At 44.4% G+C, this 22717-nt stretch overlaps 1 protein-coding gene across 5 annotated transcripts in view; it reads right to left on the bottom strand.

Moving 5' to 3' along the window:
- Positions 1 to 22717, bottom strand: part of ERG (ETS transcription factor ERG) — a 281372-nt gene that overhangs the window by 32403 nt on the left and 226252 nt on the right. For all 5 annotated transcript variants that reach the window (XM_008986692.5, XM_002761421.6, XM_035283369.3 and 2 more), the window contains one exon: positions 8237 to 8388. In XM_008986692.5, the coding sequence (XP_008984940.1) occupies positions 8237 to 8388 (152 nt within the window). The remainder of the gene's footprint in view (positions 1 to 8236; positions 8389 to 22717) is intronic.

Here is a 22717-nt window from a genome sequence, read left to right on the forward strand (position 1 = left end):
ACATCTTGAGCAACTCTCTTAGCATTCCTAGTTTGTTTCTTTACTATAAAGTGAAAATGATAATGAGTACCCACGTCATAGGGTGGTCGCACGATTTAAATAAAATAATACCTTTGCTACAAAGTGTGTGTCCAAGTGCCTGACAGCAGTGCGTATTCAATAGAGAGTAGCTGTCACTGCTTTTTTTAAAAAATGATTTCAGCATCACATTTAACCCAATGGCAGTTTCCTCAACCGCTATTCAGCTGATAACCTTGAAACACATAGAATCAACTTTGATGTTAGCATTTCTATTGTAGTGAGTTTTGTTACTTAGTTTGCGCATAGCAGGAATTTAAACAGAAGATTAAAGAAGCACGTCCCATCGTATTGACAGAGTGGAAGCGACCCTCGGGTGTGTTCAGTGATGCAGCAAAGAAAGAAGAAGACGCATGTCATTTCACCAGCGGGTTCTTATTAGACCTGAGAATAGGCTCTGGTCTCACTCAGATGAGCAAGCATCCCTGAGGGAGTCATTTCACTTCTCTCAGTCTTGGTTCTCTCATGGTTAAAGGAAGACTGAACTGAGACCACCAAGAGTCCTGCAACCCCTGTGAATGTGCGATTTCCGCTAAGATCTAGATGACCGTTAACTTGATAAATCACATTTACTCTCCTCCACACAAAATCCAAGTGCTGGCCGGGTTGTCTGGGGACTGAGAACACAGAAGACATGATCGCCAGCTCACAAAACGTACAATCTTATCAACAGACAGGCTTATACATAACTCATGCTAAGAGGATTGAAAACATAATACGTCAGCCATCGGGGCTTGGTAGGAGGGTATATTCTATGACTTGTTATCCAAGCTGGTTTTCAAAGTCCAGCTTTGGAATGTCAATATTTTGGGAGGATCATGTGAGATATATGCAGTCCTCTACCACTCCGAGAACTCAAAATCCCTTCTCTACATGAAACCAGACTGCCAAAGACGCATGCTGGGCATCTGCTCTCTACCTATGCTGAGTTCTTCGCTAATGTAACTCAGCGCTTACAGAGGGTGTCACAAGAAATAGGCTGTTGAAATGCTGCAGCTGTGGTAACAAGATGGTCGGTGGTCGGTCTGCGGCCCCAGTGGCCCCAGGGGATCCTGCTTTTAGGATTTCACACTGAGACAAATATTGCCTTCCCTGTGAAACTTCTTTTTTGAAAGGGAAAATTATTTCCCCAAATAACTCTCTTTATTTTGGCTGCCAGGAAGCTCAAAGCCGTATTGGAAACTTAAGTATAGCATCTTGGGAAAGCTGGTGGTCAGAATGGCTGCATTCTTCCCTCTCGTGCCTCATTTGTGTTTTTAACTGCCTGAGTACTGATTCCTAATTTCTATTTGATAGGTAGTTTGGGCACTACCCATCAGGAGTTTAATTCACAAGGCATCTCAAATCCTTTGCAGAATACCTATATTTAAGTAAGTACACAGATGCATTAGAGAATACAATATGAAGCAAAATGAAATGTGATACACAGACACAGGGAGGGGATATCACACACCAGGGCCTGGAGGGCTGGGGGCTAGAGGAGGAATAGCAGGGGGTGGGGAGGTTGGGGAGGGATAGCATTAGGAGAAATATCTAATGTATATGACCGGGTGATGGATGCAGCAAACCACTACCATGGCACGCGACACCTATGCAACAAACCTGCATGATCTGAACATGCACCCCAGAACTTAAAGTGTAACAAATAAATGTAAAGAAAAAAATGAAGTGTGATAACAAAGTAATTGGTAAAATGTCCTAAGAGAAGTGATTAATTTGCCAAGGATGAAGCATGGCTCCCTTGATTTCAAAGATGTCTAGAAGAATAAAAAGGGTTTGTCAGCAAAGAAAGGAGGAAGAGCATTCCTGACAGGGGCCACAGGCACAAGGACACGAAGTGGTGAAAACAGCGTATGAGTTTTCACCATACTCTTATGTGGCAGAGGAAAACGGCGGAGGCTGCAAAAGGCTTTCAGAATCACATCATCATGGGTCTAAATGAAGCTTCCTTGATTCGTCCTGTTTAAACTGATCTCCAATCCTCAGATTTTCTGAAACACTGACATGAGTCATTCATTTAAGCTCTCAATCAAATACTCTTCTGTCTGTCAAAAACTACTTACCACACACGGGTGGGTCTTAGCTACTCTGACAGCCTTAGGTCATCTCCTCAGTGGCAAAGAGTAATGAGAGCTCAATGAACGCTTTCTTCTTTTTTCTTTTCCTTTCCTTTCTTTTCCCTTTTTTTTGAGATGGAGTCTTACTCTCACCCAGGCTGGAATGCAGTGGCGTGATCTCAGGTCACTGCAACCTCCGCCTCCCAGGTTCAAGCGGTTCTCCTGCCTCAGTCTCCCAAGTAGCTGGGACTACAGGTGCGCACCACCATGCACAGCTAATTTTTGTATTCTTAGTAGAGATGAGGTTTCACCATGTTGGCCAGGCTGGTCTTGAACTACTGACCTCGAGATCTACCTGCCTCAGCCTCCCAAAGTGCTGAGATTATAGGCGTGAGCCACTGCGCCCAGCCACACTTTCTAATTGAGTAGAAGGGACCCAGCATGGAGATCTGAGTAAGACACAAATCATGTAGCTTCAGGCACATGTGTTAGGTGAGCAAGAAACGGTGATTTTTAAGTCTCATTAACACTTTTATTAATGGTGAATGGAACAGAGTAAGAGTTTAATGAATTAATTAATAAAGAAGAAAGTGAAGAAATAAAAGTGAAGAGATGAATGTGGCTACTCTCTATCTCTGAGATTACTGATTATCACAGAGGTCTATGCTCAAAGTGAGTTATTTTAAAAATAAAAGCAGAGACATTTGAAAAGCTCTACAGTTCAACACCTATTTTAGGGAATGAAAACAGAAAAAGAGAAATCTTTCAGAATGCTATAAGCTGCTAGAGCCAGAGGTGCTGTTGCATTTCAGTCAGCATTTTGCAACTTTCAAGAAAAGTCAATGGAGCCTGTGCCTTCCTCCTTGTTAACCGCTTGGTTAGTGCCTCTCCATGTTCATGGCCAACACCTAAAGAGTGTCAGTAACTACCACAATGAGTGATTCCTCATTTAAATTTTTTCGGAATGTTAATGTGATGCTGTTAGTCATTTCTAGCCTTGCTTTTTGTCTACTTGCCCCTTCTAAAAGTGATAAACCATATCTTTCTTAAAAATAATTCAACTCTATTAGAGTAAAATATACTTGATGTCTTCCATCTAGATTAGAATTTTTCAATCTTATTATACTTGAAAATTACACATAGAATAAGCATGTTAACAATGTAAAATCTCCAACCCTACACCCAGATTTTGGAACATTTGGAAGTGTGTGTGTGTGCGTGCGCATGTGTGCGTGCGCGTGTGTGTGCGTGTGTGTGTGCACGCGTGTGTGCACGTGTGTGTGTGCATGTCTGGGACAGGATCTCACTCTGGTGTCCTGGTGGGAGTGAAGTGGTGTAATCATGGTTCACTGCAGCCTCAAACTTCTGGGCTCAAAGAATCCCCCTGCTTCAGCTTCCCAAATAGCTGGGACTATAGGCACCTGCCACTACACCTGGTCCATTTTTAAACTTTTGTAGAGATGCCGTCTATGTTACCCAGGCTGGTCTTGAACTCCTGAGCCCAAGTGATCCTCCTTCCTGGGCCTCCCAAAGTGTTGGGATTACAGGTGCATAGTGGCTTCACCATGCCTGGCAGGAAATGTGCATTTTTAAACATAAACTTTCCAAGTAAAGTGGTTCTGACTATACTTTGAAAAATACTTTCCAGTCAACCTCCAAATTAAGCGGGGCCAAAAAAGAGCCATGTAACCAGCGTAGGGGGTGTCACACTTGTCAGGCCCCTCTTATTATGACTGGTTTCACTGAATGGCACTTGAGTCTACAATGAAAGAAACTGCCAGCCTTATGAGAGATTGACCAAATCTGGGTCAGATACCTGCACCCAATACATAGAGAAAAACCGGAGGTGCGACCTACTGCCTAGCCAGTACCATTCAGGAAAGCACAGTCAACAGTCTTGCCAGAACAGAAGGCACAAACCGGGGCTGCCCAGAATGCCCAGGGGTGCTACCGGTTGAACGGCTTGCTCATGACGCCCCCTGTCTTCCACGGGACGAACAGAGGAACACATCTTCCTCCAGACTCAGAATTAATAGCTGAACCATCTTTCCCACATTTGATTTCTTCTTATCCTGTGGACGCTGAATTATTCCTTTCTTACTGCCTGCTGATACCTCAAAGCCAACTAACACTACCTTTTGCAATTCTGCAGTATTTAAAAGTTTAATTAATAAAAATATTAAAAGCAATTAAACACACACACGTGCGTATAAACCACACTCCTGGTTTCAGTCTCCGTTAAATTCTTACTGTAGTCCATACTCTGCATTCCTTTATTTTTAAGGTGGATTCTACTGTGCTCTTTCATATATATCTATGTGAGCTTCCTTAAATCTGGTCTGAAATAGGAGGTAGTGTAAATATACCAGATGACGGACTACATTTATTCATTAGGGACATTTTATGGGTTTCTTTATTAACTCAAGACCATAAGTCTCAAAAGCAGGGTTGAGGGAATCACTTCTCAGACCTGAGTTCCAGGTACCAGAACCCAATCTGAACACAGACAAAGCCCCCGAGCTCCTCTGTGGTTTTATCTGTCAGTCTCCGTACAGTACAAATTTTCTCATCAGTGTTTTTTAGGACCACTGTTATCCCTAGGGTGTGAACACCGGCGTGTCTTAACGGATGGTACAAATGTTTAGAAATAACTAACGGATTCATTTATTCTTCATGCAGCTAACTGTACTGTTTGAATTAGTGCCAAGCAATGTGTCTAAGGAGTAAGAGCCAGGTGAACCACTCAGAACCAGGTCTGGAGAGTTCTTTCTGTGTACATGGGGCACTGTGTGCCCCAAAGCTGCCTGAGTGAGGTGCCTGGACACCATGGGGATGGATGCAGTGGCTGGTCCGGCTGCCTGAGGCCCTGCAACGTCATGGCCACACTGGAAAATTGTCCAGATTGTGCAATGAAGCGTGTGTGTGTGTGTGTCTGTGTGTTCGTCTCTGTTTGTGTATGTGCACACATACATGAAGCTTGACCAATAACTGAAAGACTCACAACTTGCAAAATCAGCCACAACTAGCTCTCTTACAAACACTGTTAACTGAATAACTGCCTACACTGGCATGAAGCAACTGCAGGAGGGAAGAGCTGAAGAGAAGAGTACTTTTCTCAGAAGAAAGGAAACGGCCTTTACATCAAAGCTTAATATGAGCCAATTTGCAGAGGCTTCCTGGCATCCATCTAGCCAACATTTGGTGAGCACCTACTATGTATAAAAAATGCTGGGTGCTCTGACTTCAGCTGATTCTCTGTCTCTTCCCCACATAAATATCTCTCTTATTTTCTGTCTTTCTTTTTTTTTCTGAGATGGAGTCTTATACTCTGTCACCCAGGCTGGAGTGCAGTGGCACAACCTTGGCTCACTGCAACCTGCGCCTCCTGGGTTCAAGCGATTCTCCTGCCTCAGTCTCCCAAGTAGCTGGGACTACAGGCATGTGCCACCACGCGCAGCTAATTTTTTGTATTTTTAGTAGAAATGAATTTCACCATGTTAACCAGGATGGTCTTGCTCTCCTGACCTCATGATCCACCTGCCTAGGCCTCCCAAAGTGCTAAGATTACAGGCGTGAGTCACCGTGCCTGGCCATATCTCTTATTTTCTGAATACTTTCCTTAGTGAAGTCTGGCCCTATTGAAAAGGATATGGGTAACATTAAAGCATATTGATGGTCTCACAGAAATACAGGCTCCCAAGTTAAAAGACGGTACTAGGCATTACCTCCTACATCTGTGGTTCACGAGAAGTCAAGCAAGGAATCTTCAGACTCCCTCAGACAGACTCTCTCATCTTTGAGATGTAAACACTTTGTTTTGTCTCAGTTGAAGACATTACATTCTTAAAGAGGAAGGCAAAGGGTGAGATGGGTTGGGGGCTTCCTTTGGGCATTGACTTCCCTTTGTTTATGCCCAGCAGTGTCCAGGCAACACATCCCTTCCCTCCTACCACTCCTCCAGGCACATCCCAGCCCTTGAGTTTTTCTTATGTGCCACACATCCAGAATGGGCACCTGGGACATATGTACTTCTATTTTTCCCATCCAATGGGAACTGCTCCCCGTTCCAAGGCACAGCAGCAAGTGAGGTAGTCTTGGGCACACAGCTGCATTGCTGAGGCCAAAACAAATGCATGGCCTCTGTATACCTGTCAATTGCCTTTCAGTAAATACTAAGAATAGTTTTGTCCCTCTCGTAAAGCACACATGGAATCTACCATTGGTGTCTCCTAGAAAAGTCTTAAAAAGTGCTTTGAAATCAGACACAACCCCAAAGGATAGTCCCTTTCACACCCCACTGCATCAAACCAGCTTCATGTGTTTGCTGAAAGCCACACAGTGAAAAATCTAAGGTGAAACCCAGGGTACAAATCCAGGCCAGATGTTTTGCGAAGTACCCTGTACTCCTGAACTCTCCTGTCTCAAAGGTAGCAGGAGCTCACTGGGCATGATCGTACTCAGGTAAAGGAAAAATCATGCCATGGAGAGACTCTAACCTGTTTGCCATTACACTTCACAGATATGAGTTTAGGTGACCCCAGGAGCAAGGGAGAATTGAGTTTGTGGAGATTTCACCGATGCGCGCCCTTGGCTACTTTGGCAATGAGGAGTAACTTGTGCAGTGCAGCTCAGTGGTAAGGGGTTCATTCATACATTCTCCCCTGTCAATATTCACTGAGCACCTCCTACATGCCAGGCGCTGCAAATGGCCCTAGAAATATGGCCTTTGTGGGGCTTATGTTCTATTTAGGGAGGAGGACAATCAGAAAACTTACATAAATATGCAATATAATGGGAGATGGGAATGAATGAAATCAAGAAAAGTCAGGCAGACAGGAAGCTGGCAGTCACAGATGGAATGGAGAGCAATTCTAGATGGAGGTGCTCAGGACCAGCCTCCTGAGGCCGTGACACTGGCATGGACACTTGGTGAAGGACAATGATGTGGAACTACTTGGAATCAAGGGTTTCAGGCTGAGCTGATGCCAAGTTCAAATCCCTGAGACAGGGCCACAGGGTGACCAGATGGCTGAAACGAGTAACAGGAGGGAACCTATAGAAATTGCTATAAGCAGCTGAGGTGTAATCCAAGGCCAACAGGCAGAGACTAAGCGAGAAGGGCAGACCTGCCTGCATCCTAACTTGGCCTCTTATTAGCCAAATGCTCTCCTTGGAAAAGTTGGACCTCTCTGAAGTTCGTTGTTCTCATCAGGGAAATCATAAGAAAGATGTCCATTTTCAAAGACTGCGTGAGATCATGCTTCTAAAGCATTTATCAAAACACCTCCTGTAGGAAGAGTTCACTCACTGGCGACTGTTGGTGTTGTTCCTGTATTTCTGGTTTTCTGCAGCACGTGCCCTCTGAAGAGCTTTAAGTCAGTCTTTCTGCTACCTTTCCTTTGCTAAATAAATAAGTTCTTGGCATTTCTCTCAAATTTGAGAACTATTCCTTTGGGTTGGTTTTCAATTATGTCTGTAGTAAAGAATTACTCTGGTTATTAGACTCTGTATCACAGGCCAGTGATCGCTGGAATTTTAGATGTTTAAAGAGCATGTAAGAGAGCAACATATGGCTCCCAAATTTTTACTTTGCCAGATAAGGAAATTTTATAAACAACCGCCTCTATCATCTATCATAAATAGCACTTCATGAAGGACAGGATGATTGGCACAATGATCTCCGAGAAGGGGCAGTTCCTCCCGAGAGAGGTCACCTTTCGTAGACATATAGACACGTGTGCACATGTGCGTGTGCACAAGCATGCCTGCGTGTCTGCCTGGATGTCCTCTTTTTCTCTCTCTCCATATGGGGTGTGTGTGTGCGTGTGCACATTTTTCCCTATGTGGCAAAATAAAGAGCTGGGGCTACATATTGCTGTCTCACATAATTTTAAAATCTAAACTACACAAATGTGTGTATCTCACTTTGCTGGCGAACCATGAACACATGTACACAGACCTCAGCTCCCATTTACAAGCCCTGCTCTGGACAACAGAGGTGTAATCAACGCCACCAGTGGGGGAGAAGAGCTCCCTGCGGCTCAGCCTAGCCCTGGGGAAGATGTGATCCGCTGAGTGCAGTGAAGCTGCGGGCACCTGACCTGCTGGCACGATAACTCTGCGCTCGTTCGTGGTCATGTTTGGGGGCGGCATGTGCTTCTCCTCCACGTAGCTGCCGTAGTTCATCCCCACGGTGTCTGGGCTGCCCACCATCTTGCCACCTTTTGCCACACTGCATTCATCAGGAGAGTTCCTAGAGGAGAAGAAGAAATGTTCTTCCATTACTACAGCAACCAAAGAGCATGTCCCCGTCGACTTCTCACCACACACAGAGAGAACCAAAGAAGGGCAAGGCAGAAGAGACCAGGGAGAAGGGAGAGGTGCGAAAAGCCAAATACCCTGCCTGCTATGGGCTGAATGTCTGTGTGCTCCCAATACACATATTTTGAAGCCCTAACTCCCAGTGTGATGGTGTTAGGAGAGGGAGCCTTTGGGAGGTAGTTCAGTTTGATAAGGTGATGAGGGTAGAGCCCCAGGATGGAATTAGTGCCCTTATAACAAAAGGAAGAGACCAGAGCTCTCTCTTTCTGTCATATGAGGGCAGAGCAAGAAGGTGGCCAGGCCATCTGCAACCCAAGGACAGAGACCTCATCAGAGACTGGCCCTGCTGGCGCCTGATTTTAGACTTCCAAACTCCAGAACGGTGCAAGCTTGAGTCCTGTTGTTTTAGACTGTGGGGTTCTGTGAAGGCAGCCTGCACAGGCTAGGACAGTGCCCACACTGGGTAGACGGACAGAGCATCCACTAAGGGGGCGGAACTGCCACCTGGCTTCTATTTCGTTTTTTTTTTTTTTTTTTTTTTTGAGACGGAGTTTCGCTCTTGTTACCCAGGCTGGAGTGCAATGGCACGATCTCGGCTCACCACAACCTCCGCCTCCTGGGTTCAGGCAATTCTCCTGCCTCAGCCTCCTGAGTAGCTGGGATTACAGGCACACGCCACCATGCCCAGCTAATTTTTTGTATTTTTAGTAGAGATGGGGTTTCACCATGTTGACCAGGATGGTCTCGATCTCTTGTCCTTGTGATCCACCTGCCTCAGCCTCCCAAAGTGCTGGGATTACAGGCGTGAGCCACTGCGCCCGGCCGCTTCTATTTCTTAAGCACCTCCACCTAAAGCTGTCATGTCAAAACTCCATCTGTGACAACTGATTGGGAACACTTGCGGGGAACAGTGAACTGCTCTTTGTTCTTGCAGTGTAACAGTGAACAGACAGATGCTGAGAGGCGGCACCAGGGACCCTCGCTGCTCAGTGAGGTTTATCCTGGAACGATGCTCCTTTTCAAAACCTCAGAATGAAATCCTGCTGAATTTCAAATCCCTGCAGCCAGTCTTTACATACGGAGCTTTGAAGACTCACTGTGTTCCAGGCTTAGGTGTAGACAGGAAGGGCAGGGAAAGGTGGGGGCTGATGCTAGGGGAGGCCTCATGGGAGTGGACTCCAGCAGTCCTATGGAAAGGGATGTGGAAGGAACTGTGTGGATGCAGAGAGGGGTCAGCTACTGACTACTGACCTTGGGCAGCAGGTCACAGGGCTGCTGTTAGTGAGGTAGTCATTGTCATTTGGATAAAGTCAAACCTACCTTTCTGGAGAAAGGAAAGGAAAACATTTAAAAAGTGAGATGTGAAAGCTACAGGACATTGGTGATATCACACCTGTTAGGGAAATGCCAAAATGAAAATCCAGCTTAAGCAGAAAACAGAAAATACATGTCAGTGCCTTCTTAGATGGTTAACACAAAGAGGGTCAACTGAGGGTCACTGTAGCTGAGGACTATTAATATTCAGGGTCTGTGGTCCAAGGTGGATTTCCAGAAATGCCTCTCAGGCTCTATCCAATGCATCTATCTTTTCATTTTCCTAGGAATCTGGGAAACTTCACTCTCTCTGGATTTTAGATTTCTATCCCAGTGTTTCTGGTTGTGGGACCCACTCGTTTATCTTTTCCACACCTTGTTAGTTGGAGTGCTGCAGAGAACTTGTAGAATCAAAAAGCTACAGGTGTGGCATGGATGTGACCTTCAAGTCTGAGCCGGTCAAAACCATCTGAGGCAGGACAGCACTTTCTGAGTGGAGTGAGAAGGAGATCATGCCACACCTGAAGGTCACAGCTGGGACGTGGGACAGGAAGGGAAAGGGTTTGTTCAGCATCTAGGAACTTGAAAGTATAGGTTTGTTCTCAGCATTGTTTACAAATGTGTCTGAAGCCTATGGATGGATCTCAGGTGTTGACAGTGAAGTGGGGGCACGGCCATGTGCGGATGGAGGGCGGAGTCAGCCACACAGGACTCAGGCCCTACCACGGGCCTGGGACACAGCCCTGCCTGATGGCATCCTCACAGCTGTGCTAACATGAAGGAAATTTTAAAATAATAATGGTCTGAGTTCCCATGAAGTAGATCCTGAATATTTCCACCACTGCCGACACATGCATTATTTCCTCTGGATGCTGTTTTTCCTGGCTTCACACATTTATCTCTAAAAGACCCATCCTAGTATCAAAACACAGAATGTCTTCACTTGAGACTGAGTTTCCTAGTCCTCTGGAAAATTCCATCAGCTGAGTAGAGTGCATATGTTTTGGTATATTTGTCTCAAGAAGAGAAGTTACTAGGGAAAAGAAGTTAGAGGGATTCAGTCCTTTAGTAAAAAGACTTTATCCAGATGACGTGAGTCACTCAAGTAACAACGATAAATTCTAGACAAGCTTTGTTCAGTTTTAATCATTCACTGTTACTAAGTGCCTGCTGTATACCAGGCCCCATCAATTCTTTCTTCTCCAGCAATGCAGTTAACTATCTGAAAAGCAAAAGATCCAAGAGATGTATAGAATTATAGAAACAGGGGACATTGGGGATTTTGAACCCTTGCGGCCAACCCCTTTTTCATTTTCTTTTAGTTTTTTATGGTTTAATTTTCATATCTGAGTACAAGAACTCCAGGCATAGATCACAAAAGTTTTCCTATGACATTAAAGTAGATCCTTCAGGCCAGTCGTGGTGACTCAGGCCTGTAATCCCAGCACTTTGGGAAGCCGAGGTGGGTAGATCACTTGAGGCCAGGAGTTCAAGACCAGCCTGGGCAACATGGTGAAACCATGTCTCTACTAAAAATATAAAACTCCACCAGGGATGGTGACTGATGCCTGCGATCCCAGCTACTCAGGAGGCTGAGGTGGGAGGATCACCTGAGCTCAGGAGGTGGAGGTTGCAGTGAGCCAAGATTGTGCCACTGCACTCCAGCCTGGGTGACAGAGCAAGATTCTGTCAAAAAAAAAAAAAAAGAAAAGAAACACAAAACCCTTCACCAAATCCGGGTATGATGAACTGTGAAAATGCATTTTGTGAGAGCTTTCTAAAAATATGTGTAAATATTTAAAGTAGGCAATGGTCAGTAAAGCTACTGCTCTCATTTGACAGCAACATCCAGTTCATCTCACTAGAGTTCCCATCCTCGCTTCCATTGTGGAAAACTGCAGAATGAGGCCCTCAGACCCTATTTTCAAAACTTACAACGTTAGGGTAATTTGCTGTTAAGTTTTTTTTTTTCAATTGCATTTTGGTTTAGCTTTAGAAAAAGAACAGAGCCATTTTTTTTTTATTATTTCATGTGGTTTTTTTTTTTTTGTAATAAATCTGAGGGAATTCCAACCTCAAAGAGGAAATGATAATGTAAAGGGTCACCGAAGTGCTGGACTCAAAGCGGATATTCAACAGATACCAGTCAAGCGGGCCCCAGCTGTTCTAGTCTCACTTTTTAGTCTTTTTCCCTTGTTAATTCTCTTGTGGTTTTTTGGGTTTTTTTTGTTTTTGTTTTTGTTTTGAGACAGAATCTTGCTCTGTCGTCCAGGCTAGAGTGATGCAATCTCAGCTCACTGTAACCTTATCCTCCTGGGTTCAAGCGATTCTCCTGCCTCAGCCTCCCAAGTAGCTGGGAGGACAGGTACATGCTACCACGCCAAGCTAATTAATGTACTTTTTGGTAGAGACGGGGTTTTACCATGTCGGCCAGGCTGATCTCGAACTCCTGACCTCAGGTGATCTGCCTGCCTCGGCCTCCTGAAGTGCTGGGATTACAGGCATGAGCCGCTGCACCCAGCCTTCTCTTGCAAATTTTAACAGAAAAAGAGTAGTGTTAACATGTTTAAGACCTGGTCTGGGAGCTTAACAGCTATCAATCTTCACCACAGGGAGCTGTGCTGCTGGCATCATCTCCACTTTCCAGAGGTGCGAACTGAGTAGCAAAACACAAGGGGCTGCCTCCAGGACTCACAGCCAGGAGGAGGTAGAATGAGACTTCAATCTGGGTGGCTCTATCCTGCTTCTTGACCCTGCACAGAATGACTCCGCAGAGTAAAGGCAAGACAGTGTCCTTAAAAGGTAACTAGATCTTAATTTCAGGAAAGCATCAGGGACTCTCTGACCCATACATTACTCTGGTTTAAAGTGTACACTGAAACACTCACCCTGACATACTGTCCTACCCCAGGACTGTTCATTCCCTGCACAGCATGTGTATGTCACAACCAGGGCACATATTCAAGACACAAATAAGAAAGAGGGGTGATTCCTGGAGATGAAAAGAATTTTCAGAGGTATCTGCTTTACTTAAGAAAAGGATGCCAAGCACAGTAGCTCACACCTATAATCCCAACATTTTGGGAGGCCAAGATAGGTGAATTGTTTTAGCTCCAGAGTTCAAGATCAGCTTGGGCAACATGATGAAACCCTGTGTTTACAAAAAATACAAAAATTAGCTGGGCATAATGGCACACCTGTATTCCCAGCTACTCAGGAAGCTGAGGTAGGAGGATCACCTGAGCCTGGGGAGATTGAGACTGCAGTGAGCTGAGATCATGCTACTGCACTATAGCCTGGACAGCAGAGTGAGACCCTGTCTCAAAAGAGGTGGGGGGGAAGAGAGAAAGAGAAGAGAAATAAAAGAAAATTTTATCACAATTCAGAGAATAGAAAAGTGTTCATTTGAAAATCTCACTATAAATACATTTTTGGCTCTTTGCCCAGGTGTGATGAGAAAAGGTCCACACTGTAGAAAGCTGTGTCTTGGTTACCACTGCAACCCCACCTTCACCGGGCATTCTGAGGCTCACATATCACCAGGGGAAAAGTTCCCACAAACAGCTTGGTATGCCACATGCACCAAGCGCTGCCCAGCATAGAGGACCACCTGTTCTCCATGCTCACGATAAGAATTAGGAGGTTCGACTGTGCACATGGCAAAGAGCACACTACACAGGGAAGGAACAGTGCTTACGTAGGACAGTGCGCCAGGATCAGTGCTGCAATGCACACTTTAAACAAGAGGAGCGCATGGGTCAGAGAGTCCCCGATGCCTTCCTGAGATGAAGACCTAGTTACCTTTTAAACATATACATACTTTGAAACATACACATACTTGCATATGAGTGTTGCAGCCGTTCCTGAGAATACTCAGGCCATTCAGCAGGTACCTGTCAAACAGACGGTCATTGAGTAAATAGGAAATGCATCTGTCTTACTGTTTGGGGTGGAGATTTCTTTCTTACAAATAAGTGCAGTTCAAGATATTGCTCTCAGAGATTCCTTTGAGGACATACAGAAATCCTTTTGTCTTTTTAAGAAATTTCAACAGTTTTTGGGGAACAGATGGTATCCGGTGACGTGAATAAGTTCCTCAGTGACGATTTCTGAGATTTTGGCACACCTGAGCAGTAAACACTACCCAATATGTAGTCTGTCCTTCCTCACCCACTCCCACCCTTCCCCAGAGTCCCCAAAGTCCACTGTATCATTCTTATGCCTCTGCGTCCTCATAGCTTAGCTCCTCCTTATAAGTGAGAACATATGAGTTACTTCATTCTTAAGTTACTTCCATTCTTAAGTTATTTCAGTTAGAATAATGGTCTCCAACTCCATCCAAGTTGCTGCATATGCCATTATTTTGTTCTTTTTCATGAATGCATAGTATTCCACGGTGTAGGTTTGTGTGTGTGTGTGTGTGTGTGTGTGTGTGTACATATATACAAATGTGATACATATACATATCGCATTTTCTTTATCCATTCATTGGTTGATGGGCGTTTAGGCTGGTTTCACATTTTTGCAATTGTGAATTGTGAATTGTGCTGTGTGCAAGTGTCTTTTTCATTTCCTCTGGGTAGATACCAGTAGTGGGATTGCTGGATCAAATGGTAGTTTTACTTCTAGTTTTCCATACTATTTTCCATAGTGGTTGTACTAGTTTACATTCCCACTGGCAGTGTAAAAGTGTTTCCTTTTCACCATATCCATGCCTTTTTTCACCAAAAACATCGATTACTTTTTGATTTTTTTAATTATGGCCATTTTTGCAGGAGTAAGGTGGTATCACATTGTGGTCTTGATTTGCATTTCCCTGAAAACAAGTGATGTTGTGCATTTTTTCATGTTTTCTGACCACTTATATATCTTTTGAGAATTGTCTATTCATGGCCTTAACCCACTTTTGATAGGATTATTTATTTTTTTCGTGCTGATTTGTTTGAGTTCCTTGTCAATTCTGGATATTAGTCTTTTGTCAGATGCATAGTTTGCGAACACATCCTCCCACACTCTGGGTTGTCTGTTTTCTGATTGTTTCTTTGGCTGTGCAGAGGCTTTTCAGTTTAGTTAAGTCCCATCTATTTATCTCTGTTCTTGTTGCATTTGCTTTTGGATTCTTGGTCATGAACTGTTATTCTCAAATCCACATTCTCAGATCCGTGTTCTATTTGTGGCCCACGAAACATTAGACTTGACAGTCCTGTCCAATACGTGGCCTCAAGAGTAAACAGGAGCTGGGAAGACAGATGCTTCCCTCTGCTCACAGCACGAGAAATTCCATATTAGCCAGGGGTCCCCAGGAGGGGAAAGCTGGCTCAGAATTCTGAGAAAGAATGGGACAATGGCCCAATGGCTGGATGTTAAAAAGCCAGGCATAATACTTCCCACCTCTCTGGCAACACCCTTGGGGCCACAGAATCTCAAACTCCTGGGCTCAAGCGATCTTCCTGCTTCAGATTCCCTATCAATAACTGGGACTACAGGCCACACTCCTTGGAATGCAGGCTCTGCAGCAATCTCACACTTCTCCATGGCATTTGGGCATAACTGTGGTCACTCACAGGAACGTGGAGACAGTGTAGGAAGACATGTGAACCTTCATGATGGAAACCAAAAACAGAATGCTGATGTCCTCCTTCTGGTAACTGGACAATGAAACTGGCTTGTTGAGCTTCAAACAATAATCCTTCTTAATAGCACTTGGAGAATTAAGTTCTAATCATTTAAAACTATGAGCACTGACTTCTTGAAACACACTGGTATTCTGAATTAATGATCAAAGGACATGGCAAAGAATATCAAATACATTGGAAATTTTGTTAAATTTAAATTAAGGAGAGAAGGCAGAGACGTTGCTAAGCCCAGTCAAGTTCTCACAGGGTTGCTGAATCAGAGGGCTGGAAGAAGCCCCATTTCCAAACCCCCAGGCATGACTGTCTGGAAGCCATTTGGATGAACAAGCATTTAGCTTCATTAACAGTTGTTTAGGGAGGGGCTCTGTAATTTTCCTCCGCCACTCCAGAGTTCTATTTTAAATATGTATAGTGGTTTTAAATATACGTCATTCCCCTACCTGTGTGTGAATTATGTGAAGTTCGGGGTGGGTTATAAAAATGCATATAAGACAAAGATAACACAAATAATTAACAGAATACAAATGAGTGGAAACAAGGGCAAAAAAGGAATTAAGAGATAAAAGCAGCCCACTGAGTAAGCTATTTATCCTGTGAGGTGGGATACCAATTTAACTCTGAGCTTTCTACTAGCCAAAGCAAAGATGGAAATGCGTGTGATGATAAGGTTCAAGGTATTAGTAAGCTACGTACAAACCAGTTATTCAACACAAATAAAGCTCTCCCTGGGGTAACATTTGAGAGTTTTTCTCGGGGCTTCTCATGAAGAAAACTGGGCTATGCAGCAAGCCAACTGGGCTTAGTAATATGTCTGCCTTTTCTCCTTAATTTAAACTTAACAAAATTTCCAATGTATTTGATATCCTGTGCCCTGTCCTTTTATCATTAATTCAGAATACTAGTGTGCTTTAAGAAGTCAGTGCTCCTGGTTTTACATCCTTCCCAACATCTCATAATACATCGAACACCATCCCACACAGGGCCAGGAGGAGCTAGTGGCAAAGCAGGACACTCCCTGCACACAGTGCTCAGACGCTGCAGGCACAGAGACCTAGAGACAGCATGTCCTTGGCCTGTCCTCTATACTAGCCGCTGCTGGAAAGAACTGACCTGTCAGAGAAGTCAGTGCAAATACATGAAAAAATGAGTGATTAAAAACTGGAAAAACCTTGAGAGATGCAGTGTTATGTATGGCTCCAGTTTCATAACTCCCACATTTCTAGATTTTATTTTTATTTTATTGTGGTTTAAGAGACAGGGTCTTGCTCTGTCATGATCACAGCTCACTGCAGTCTCAAACTCCTCAAGCGATCCTCCTGCCTCCGCCCCCTCGTAGCTGGGACGCCAGTCATGCACCACCACACCTGGCTGTTTTTAAACTTTTTGTATAGATGAGGTCTCACTATGTTTCCCAGGCTGGCCTCTAACTCCTGTCCTCAAGCAATCCTCCCACCTCAGCCTCCCCAAGCACTGGGATTGCAGGCATGAGCTACTGTGCTGAAACCCCTACTTTCTAGATTTCAAATTCAAATTTACCAACATTAAGTAGGGTCATATTTATGTCTCTGAGAGCATCAAATGCATTGTGGGTAAACAATTCTTTCCAGACCTCGGCTGGTTAATCTTTCAACCAGTATTTCGCTGTAGACTAATGATGAGGATGGCTTCGGATGCTTTTCATGTAGTTATGTTACAATAATCATATGCATAAGGCGTTTGAAAGGTGCCCAGCACATGACCTTGCTAGGTGTCAGCTGTTGCTGTTAGTTCATCTCATCTGCACATCTCTGTGACATAAATACTTGAAAACAGCAGCCTTGTTACAAATGAAGCACAGAGAGGTTGGATAACTTGCCCAAGATCACACAGCCAGTAGTAGAAGAATTGGGATTTGAACCTAGACAGTCAGGGTCTCAACTCCAAGTACTGCACTGCCACTCTGTGCCCTCACTTCGTAAATCCGTGTGACGAGTATCTTTCACAGACCTGAAGCACCATTGAATGGAAGCACTCAACTTCATCACTATTAAGTATTTTAAGAGAATATCTTCAGAGTGGCCGTGAAGACGGCCATGGAAGAGAGTTACAGAAGTGAGCTGAGCAGGGCAGACGTAAGGGAGGAAGGCAGGGCCCCATAGGAGGTTGGGAAGGTGGCAATGATTACATGGACATACAAATGAATTTTGATAAGTTTGGTCTAAAAGAAAGAAGTGTTCTATGCTTCTCCCCGAAATTTCATTGATGTGCCCAGCAGGGTGCATGCTTTACACAGAGGATGGGCAAACTTTGGTAAGTGCAAAACAAACAAAAACAAACAAAAAACAGACAAAAAGTCCCCATGGCGGGAGGGCCGAGTGGGAGTGCATCTGACTGACTGCAGACCCAAGAAGATGGGGGTGCGGACCAGGGCAGGAGCTGGGCCACTGGGAAAGTAGTCAGTCTCATCAATCTCGTTTTTTAAGATTAAATAAAATAAGTCGAAGATGAAAGCCTCCTTGAGCTGCGGCCATACATAATACCCCTTTAAAAAAACAGTAGGTTTGGGGGTGGGGACTAATATTCCTGAAAAAACATACTGAGAGATGTAAAATTTAGTCTTTGAAAAACAAAATAAACCTGGCATTTGACTTTGGTTTTTTTTATGTCAGTCTACTTACAGCGAGGCAGTTTCCGTCATGGAAAGAACTCGCGATGAAATGGTACAGCCGTGGCCATTAGCTTGACAAGCATGGAGCCTCAGCCCTTGTGAGTGTGAATGGACCTCATTTATCCAAGAATGGCACTGAATACATCCCAGAGGGACAGCCCCACACTCACTGGCCACATTAAATATGAATCACCCCCACTGCAGAACACTTAGCAGGGGTCCACTCCTTGGAGAAAGTCCAAGGCGAGTCAGAATGTAATTGGGGAAATCAATATCTTCGTCTTTGGATCAGTGGAGGCAAACCCGCTAATACTGTCAAAAATCTACCTGATCTTCCAGAGCCATCCTCCTTTCTAATTCTCTGAATTCCTCTGGCACCTAGACAGAACTTTCCACCCCCTATTCTCCATCACATGCTGGTGACTGTCCCTGAACTTCACTTCCAAAGCTTCCCTCTCCTGCTACCAGAGTGCTCTCCCCCAAACAGAAATGCAAGCTGGCCGAGTCCAAACTAATCCCCGTCATGGCCCATAGCCCCTCCCTAGATTCTCCTCAGTGATCTGGCTCTGGGGCCCCTCAATTAATTCATTTGTTTAGCAAATATTTGTTGAGCATCTTTCTAGGCCAAGCACCGTCCCAGGTGCTGGGATTATATCAGTGGTCCTATTATCGCGCGGCTAGCATTTGAGTGGCCAGAGCCCCTCCCCAACTCCATGTGCTCTGTGCTCAAAGACCACATCCCACATCACCCCCTACCAGTCTCCCCTTTGCGCCTTCACTTATGCTTCTCCCTCTGCCTTCAAGTCCCTGCTCATGATCACCTGATACCTGCCCTATTCACCTATTCACCACCTGGTACCTGCTCTATTCACCTGTCCACACTCACTTCTAGTGTCTCTACAAGCCTTTGCCAGGCCTCCAGAGAGGAATGTCTCCTTTCTACTTCCACCATTGTCTGAATTTTCTCAGTAAGTGTCTGCAGGATGAGTGAGTACATTTATGAATGAATCTTCCATTAAAATATCGAGCTCCTTATCTTCTACCTGCATCGCAAGAGAAAACCTCTCATGTTGGAATCAGAAAACTAATGTCGACCTTGGTTGACCTTAGATGAGTCACCTAACCTCTTGAGGCCCAACTTCTTCATTCATAAAAAGGAATGAATGCTTTCTTGAGGTCGCTGTGAGGACATCCCTGAGGTGATGCCTGGGAACAAAGTCTGCAAACTGTGAAGCACTCTACAAATTAACAGCCACATACTGCATGTGCACGCCTGTGCATGTGTGTATGTGGGTGTAAATGTGAGGCTTTTTGTTCTTGGCAACTGTTCATAATTGTACCTCAGTAAACTCTCAGGTGGGTGAGCAAACTAAGGTGTACTATTGTGCAGTGTTCAGCATGAAACTGTTTTTTGGAATGTCACCAACTTCCTGAATGTTCTTTTTAGTTCGTTACGTTAGTTCACATTAAGAAGAACCTGGTGAGGAAGGCACATGGAAGAAATGGGAAGGCTTTCTTTGGCAGCCGCACCCTAAGAGGGTAATGGGGTCAGTGCTACAAGAGAACCCCCACAAGGAGGCTGGCCCGGGACAAGCATTCCAGGCCTGTCTCAAGTCTGAATACAAATAAATCCCTTCTCAGGTGGTTTTCTTCATAAGGATCCTAAAAGCATACACTTAATCCTAATCGACCGAACAATCTCCTAATCAAGTTTCATAGCGTGGATCGAGGTCAGTCACCACAAAAGGTATTTTTAGGACCCGAGACAAGGAGGGGATTGTCTGGAGCGCTGCAGGGTAATTTGTGGGTCTGTTTTATTTCTGAATCAGAGGCAGTGGAAAAGCTGTTTCAGACCCCATGGCTGGAGCAGCGGGTGGAGCTCAGCAGTGATTCATGTAGAACTCCAGGCTCAAACTGAAACCGTAGATGTTTGTCTTCACAGCTGTATGTTATTTTTACCCTCACTAAATATTCTCTCTTACACCTGGAATTTCAGCCTCTTCCCAACAGTCCTTTCCTTCCCCCTTCTCTGAAGCAGTTGAAGACAAAATTAATTAAAAAATCACCACCAGCTCACCAACAGTTAGTTCTTTGTCCCCTTAAAGGGGGCTCCATGTTTCTCTGAGAACGCCTCATTATATGTTTGTACTTCTCTTTGCAGCTGAAAACGAATATCAGCAAGACCGCATTGCTTTTAGATCTTGAAAACTGGGGGGAAATGCACCATCTGGGGATTCGTCATTTGAAAAAATGCTTTGTAGCATAAGATCTCTACAAGCAGTTACATGACCAAGATCAGATGTGATGTCTTTTATATCTGTGTATGTCTTTTTATTTGTCTGAAAGACTCCTTTTTCAGAGAAGAAAGAATTGAGCCCAATAGCCATTATGGTGCTTCAGGTTTTCATTTTTATAAACAGGCTAGGTAAATCCTGGTTAACCAAAATGATTTTACTTTTAAGACAGAAAATGCCAAAGAAGGCTGGGCACTGTGGCTCACGCCTATAATCCCAGCACTTTGAGAGACTGGGGCAGGTGGATCACGAGGTCAGGAGTTCAAGACCAACCTGACCAACGTGGTAAAACCCTGTCTCTACTAAAAAAATACAAAAAGTACTTGGGCATAGTGGTGCACACCTGTAATCCCAGCTACTCGGGAGGCTGAGACAGGAGAATTGCTTGAACCCAGGAGGCGGAGATTGTAGTGAGCTGATATCGTGCCACTGGAGTCTAGCCTAGGCAACAGAGTGAGACTTCATCTCAAAAAAAAAAAAAGAAAGAAAGAAAGAAAAGAAAAAGAAGGGTTCCCTCCCCACTAACAGCACCCACCACGACCAGGTGGAATTCACTTGTATGATAATGAAGAATGCAACTCTTAAGTTCTCCTCTTGTACAAAGTAGCACCCAGCACTTTGACACCCTAACAGATAGCAAAGACAGTAATGAGTGACTGCTACGAAGAAGGAACAGAGAAAGTCTGCTCTGGACAAAGAGGTAGGAGCGGAGCTTCTGTGTCTCTCCCTAACCTTTGTCTCTCTCCATCCATACACGAATTGGCATTTGCAAAAACTCAAGGCCCCTCCCAATTAGGACAGGCTATTACTAACCGGCTGCGCCCCATCAATGGAATGTTTGCTCCCTCCCCACAAAATTCACATGTTGAAACCCTGCACCACAATGTGACAGTATTTGGAGGTGAGACCTTTAGGAGGTGATTAGGTCATGGGGATGGAGCTTTTATGAATGAGATTTGTGCCCTGACGAAGGGATCCCAGGGAGTACCCCTCTTTTTTTTCCATGTGACCTGCATGGAAATGGGCCCTCACTGGACTTTAAATCTGCCAATGTCGTGATCTTGGACTTCCCAGGCTCCACAACTGTGAGAAATAAACTCTGTGGTGTATAAGCCACCCAGTCTGTTGTTTTGTTACAGTGGCCTGTGCTAAGACACTCACTCTTACAGTGAGGAAAAAAATCACTTGTTTAGATGCCTCCAACACAGGGGCCACCATGGCTTGGAAGGTGATTGAGCTAAATTTGGAAATAGCTTTTATGCCAATCCAAGTCAGAGCCCCAAGGCAGGAAAGGGAAAATACAATGTTGTATTGTGGATTTCACTGTCCTAATGTAATATGTAAAGTTCCATAGAAAAGGAAAGAAAACATACGTGATGTCACAATGCAGTGAGTCCAGGTAGAAAGGCAGAAAGACCGAACCCAGGAAACTACTTTCATATATTAAATATTGAGTGTTGCACATGAAATGAGATAGCCTAATATTAAAAGACCCTCAGCCAAGATTTCATTCTGCATGTGGAAGTCAGGCGAAGTGCCTTTTCTAACAATGACAAATACAGCAAACAGTCACGATACTAAAACTGAGAATTTCTCATTTTAATTTCAGCCCAATAAGTACTTACCAAGAGGCACTGAAATGCTCGGAAGGCAGGTCTCTTCACCACATCTAGTTTTGTTTTTTTTTTGACATGAAGTTTTGCTTTTGTTGCCCAGGCTGGAGTGCAGTGGCATGATCTCAGCTCACAGCAACCTCTGCCTCCCAAGTAGCTGGGATTACAGGCATCTGCCACCACCATGCCTGGCTAATGTTCTGCATTTTTAGTAGAGATGGGGTTTCACCATGTTGACTAGGCTGACTCAAACTCCTGACCCACCTACTATTTTTAAAATGTGATTTTGTTTGGAGACACCTTGTGAGGTTAATTTAAAGGTGAGTGCAGGAACGGGGAAGTCTGCTCTGGACAAAGAGGTAGGAGCAGAGCTTCTGGGTCTCTCCCTAACCTTTATCTCTCTCCATCCACGCATGAATTGGCATATGCAAAAACTCAAGGCCCCTCCCAATTAGGACAGGCTATTTCCAACTGGCTTCACTAACTGGCAGGTGAACTCACCTGATGTGATAAAATAAGATGGGAATAAATGTTTTGAAACTGTGTAATATACACAAAAAATCAAAATGCAGTTGGCACTTGGATTTGATACTTCCTAGAAGACAAGAGATCAAATGTCACTGCTTGTCTGACATGTAGAGGGAACCCTGCTATCCTGGTCAACTCAGAAAAGAAGTTCAGCTTCTTCTAAGAAGCCCGGAGAGAGTGAAGAAGAGTTCAGGCCTGGGGTCAGATGGCCAACAGCAGGTGGACTTGA

This window comes from Callithrix jacchus, chromosome 21 (assembly GCF_049354715.1).
Source record: "Callithrix jacchus isolate 240 chromosome 21, calJac240_pri, whole genome shotgun sequence".
Classification (NCBI taxonomy): domain Eukaryota; kingdom Metazoa; phylum Chordata; class Mammalia; order Primates; family Cebidae; genus Callithrix; species Callithrix jacchus.